The sequence below is a fragment of the Asparagus officinalis genome, chromosome 5 (genome assembly GCF_001876935.1).
Source record: "Asparagus officinalis chromosome 5, Aspof.V1, whole genome shotgun sequence".
In the NCBI taxonomy this organism is placed as follows: Eukaryota; Viridiplantae; Streptophyta; class Magnoliopsida; order Asparagales; family Asparagaceae; genus Asparagus; species Asparagus officinalis.
In genome coordinates this window covers 48415664-48419573 of record NC_033798.1, presented here as the reverse complement: position 1 = coordinate 48419573, position 3910 = coordinate 48415664, and the positions used below count along the sequence as shown (strand labels likewise).

General features: G+C 39.4%; 1 protein-coding gene across 1 annotated transcript; it reads right to left on the bottom strand.

Moving 5' to 3' along the window:
- Nucleotides 820-2037, bottom strand: LOC109841802. Its single transcript, XM_020410741.1, has one exon. The coding sequence runs from the start codon at nucleotides 2035-2037 to the stop codon at nucleotides 820-822; it is 1218 nt and encodes a 405-aa protein (XP_020266330.1).

Here is a 3910-nt window from a genome sequence, read left to right as displayed (position 1 = left end):
ATCGATTATAGCACCTGCAGTAGCAAGGAAGGGTCTTCCTAAAATAATTGGAATGTTAGAATCTTCTTCTATTTCCAAGATAACGAAATCGACCGGGATAAAGAACTTACCGACCTGGATAGGTACATCTTCAAGTATACCTACCGGATATTTTACCGATCGATCCGCCAGTTGGAGTGATATCGTGGTTGGCTTCAAATCTCCTATGCCAAGCTTCTTATAGATGGACATTGGCATCAAACTTACGCTTGCACCTAAATCACACAAAGCACGGTTAATAGAGACATTACCAATAACACAAGGAATAGAAAATGAACCTGGATCCTTAAGCTTAGGAGGCAGCTTATTCTGGATGATAGCACTACACTCCTCAGTAAGGGCCACAGTCTCGTATTCTTCCAACTTCCTTTTATTGGATAGGATCTCTTTCAAGAACTTAGCATATGAAGGCATTTGAGAGATAGCTTCAGTGAACGGGATATTGATGTGCAACTTTTTCAAAATCTCCAAAAATTTTCCGAACTGCTTTTCTAACTTAGCCTTAGCTAACCTTTGGGGAAATGGTAGAGGAGGCTTGTAAGGAGCGGGGGCCACATATTTTTCAACTTTTTCTTCTTCTTGCGTTTGGGTCTCATTATCCACATCTATCACATTTTCATTTTTTTCTTCATGATGACCATCCACCCCATCATTTTCCTTCATCTTGGGACCCTCATATTGTTTTCCACTTCTAAGAGTTATAGCATTCACATGACTCCTGGGATTTGTCTTGGGTTGTCTAGGTAGCATGCCTGAAGGCCTAGAGGAAGAGCTAACATTTTATGCTAATTGGGTGATTTGTGTCTCTAACATCTTGTTATGCGTAGCTAGGGAATCCATCTTAGAGGCCAATTGTTTGACCACCTCATTCGTGGTTTGTTGTTGCTGCTTAAACTCTTCATTCAATTTTGATTGAGTCGTCACAAACTTCTCCATCATATTTTTCAAATTTGACTTTTGAGAAGGGAAATTGGATTGAGGAGCACGAAAACCAAGTGGACCAAAATTAGATGCAGGCATGGGATTTCCAGGTGAGTTTCTATAAGAAAAATTAGGATGATTCCTCCACCCCGGATTATAAGTATTGGAGAATGGGTCTCCCTTCTGATTAAAGTTATTAACATAGTTAACTTGCTCATTACCAGAAGTATCAATGGATGGGGGGTTTCCTAATTGACATTGAAGTGCAGAATGACCCACATAACCACATATCTCACATGAAATTGAAGTAGACGCCACAGAATTAATACTCAAACCTTCAACTTTCTTAAATAAAGCATCAACTTTAGAGGATATATGGTCTAAAGCATCTATTTCATACTTGCCTCCTTTTGATGTCTGAGGAGCACGCTCGTTCGCCCATTGATAGTGATTCTGAGCCATGTCTTCAATGAGAGTGTATGCCTCGTCTATTGTTTTGTTCATCAAAGCTCCTCCTGCAGCAGCATCCACAGTCATCCGTGTGTTGTAAGTGAGCCCGTTGTAGAAGGTGTGAACAATTAACCACTTTTCCAGTCCATGGTGAGGGCACATCCTCAATAATTCCTTGTAGCGTTCCCAAGCTTCATAAAGTGATTCTCCTTCCTTCTGTACAAAGCTTGTGATCTGGTTCATCATCTGTGTTGTTTTACTTGGAGGAAAATACTTCGCAAGAAACGCTCTGGACAATTGATCCCAAGTGGTGATGGACGCAGCTGGCAATGAGTGCAACCAAGCCCTAGCCTTGTCCCTTAGAGAGAACGGAAATAATCTGAGTCGAATAGCATCATTTGTCACTCCATTAAGTTTCAAAGTGTCGCAATACTCCAAGAAAATCGATAGGTGGAGGTTCGGGTCTTCAGTAGCACCTCCTCCAAACTGATTCTGTTGAACCATTGAGAGCAGTGATGGTTTCAGCTCAAAGTTATTAGCTTCAACATTGGGCCTTGTAATGCTTGATTGTGTGCCTTGAGCATTTGGGGTTGCGAAATCCTTAAGAAGCTGATTTTGATCTCCCATCGTAGCTTGTTCTGTGTTCCTTTGCTCCCTTATAGACCTTCTTATGTTTGCAAGAGTCACCGATAGTTCAGAATTATTTTCGTCGTTTACTTCTGTTTGATTCCCTTGCATAAAAGAAAGTGAGAAGCAAAGAAAAATAAAAAAAATCTAGTCTAGCTTAATAACGTAAGCACTCAATATTAACACTGTAGTCCCCGACAACGGCGCCAAAAACTTGATAGGCAAAATCTGCAAGCGCACAGACTCGTTGTAGCTATCAAGGTCAATCCCACAGAGACTAGGGTTAATTACCAAATTTCACGTTATTAGACTAGCTAAACTAATGAGTAAATTAGAAGAGATGAAAATTAAAAGAAATAAAATAATAACTAATCAGGTGGAATTCAATATAATGAAGAGCCAGGATTGGGTTTTCACCACAACTTCGATGCTCAATGATGAATTATTTTAGTTCTCGGTGTTGGTTTAAACTAAAGAGGGTGAATTAGCCTAAATTAATCTAAAGCCTCTTTCAAGGTCTAAAGATCGTGCTTAATCAATCTCAATTAACCTACTTTCGTGGAATCAAGATTAAATTAAACCCATTAAGCTTTATGCTAATCCAAATCAAATCCCCAAGGAATCTAGCCTACTTTCGTGGTTCGAGCTCCCTGCTTAATTTCTAGAGATCCGGTATTAATCTTCACCTTTCAGTCCTTCAATTAATTACCTATGATTGCTAATACGGTGATCAAGCGAATCAACAAAATTAAAACACTAGAAATCAAGTTCAAAGATTTAAACTTTCACCAAGAACCTATATCAATTCATCATCAATCACCAAAAAGTTGGGTTCTTTCCCAATCCTAGACAAGAAATCTACTCACACATGATTGGGATAAGAGAATACATCAAATAATTATGCAAATCAATCATAAGAAGAAATAAATCAAAGAGAGGAAAGAATTAACCCGTCTTTCAATTGAGATCTTCAAAATCAAAACTTGCAATCCAATCTTGTACAAGAAACTAGTATTTTTCTTCAATACTTGAACTCCAAAATAATTGCTAATTGATGGCTAAGAGAACATAACAAAAGATATCCAAAACCCTAAGTCAAAACATCTATTTATATGTCCCCAAAAATCTGGAAAATAACTAATTCCCGCGCCACCGGTGTGGTCTGCACCACACCAGGGTGTGGTAGGGGCTGTTTTGCTGATTTTGTGCTTGTTTCTTTAGTTTTCGGTATTTTGGCTATAACTTTTGCGTCCGACCTCGGAATGAGGTGATTCAAATTGCGTTGGAAATCTGTTGAAGAGATCTACAACTTTCATCTTTTGAGTTTTTCTTGATTCGAACTACATCATGGTCAAAATTCCAGTTCTTCATACTCGTGCATCCGTTTTCTTCACGAAACATGCCTTCGAGATCTTGTTGTTGCTTCAAACTCTTGTATAACTTCCAACGATCATCAAATCTTTCAATCTTGAGCCAATACCTACATATAAGAACACAAACCACAGCAGTATCATCGATCTAAACACGAAATATGCATTAAACACTCGTAAATCATGCTTGAAACACACTAAGATAATGCATATTTTACGTGTTTATCAACTCGGCCTGGATCCGCGGGTTGCCACGCATCGCCTTAACATCGGCTCAGACGTCAAACTAGTCAAGCAACAGCAGAGACGGTTTCGCCCTCAGATCATGGAGGCGATTGAGACCGAAGTGAAGAAACTGATCGAATCCGATTTCATCAGGGAGGAGCAACACCCCGACTGGGTGGCCAATATTGTTCTGGTCCTGAAGAAAAACGATAAGATTCACATCTGCATCGATTTTAGAGACCTTAACGCTGTGAGCCCCAAAGACGAATTTTCCCTGC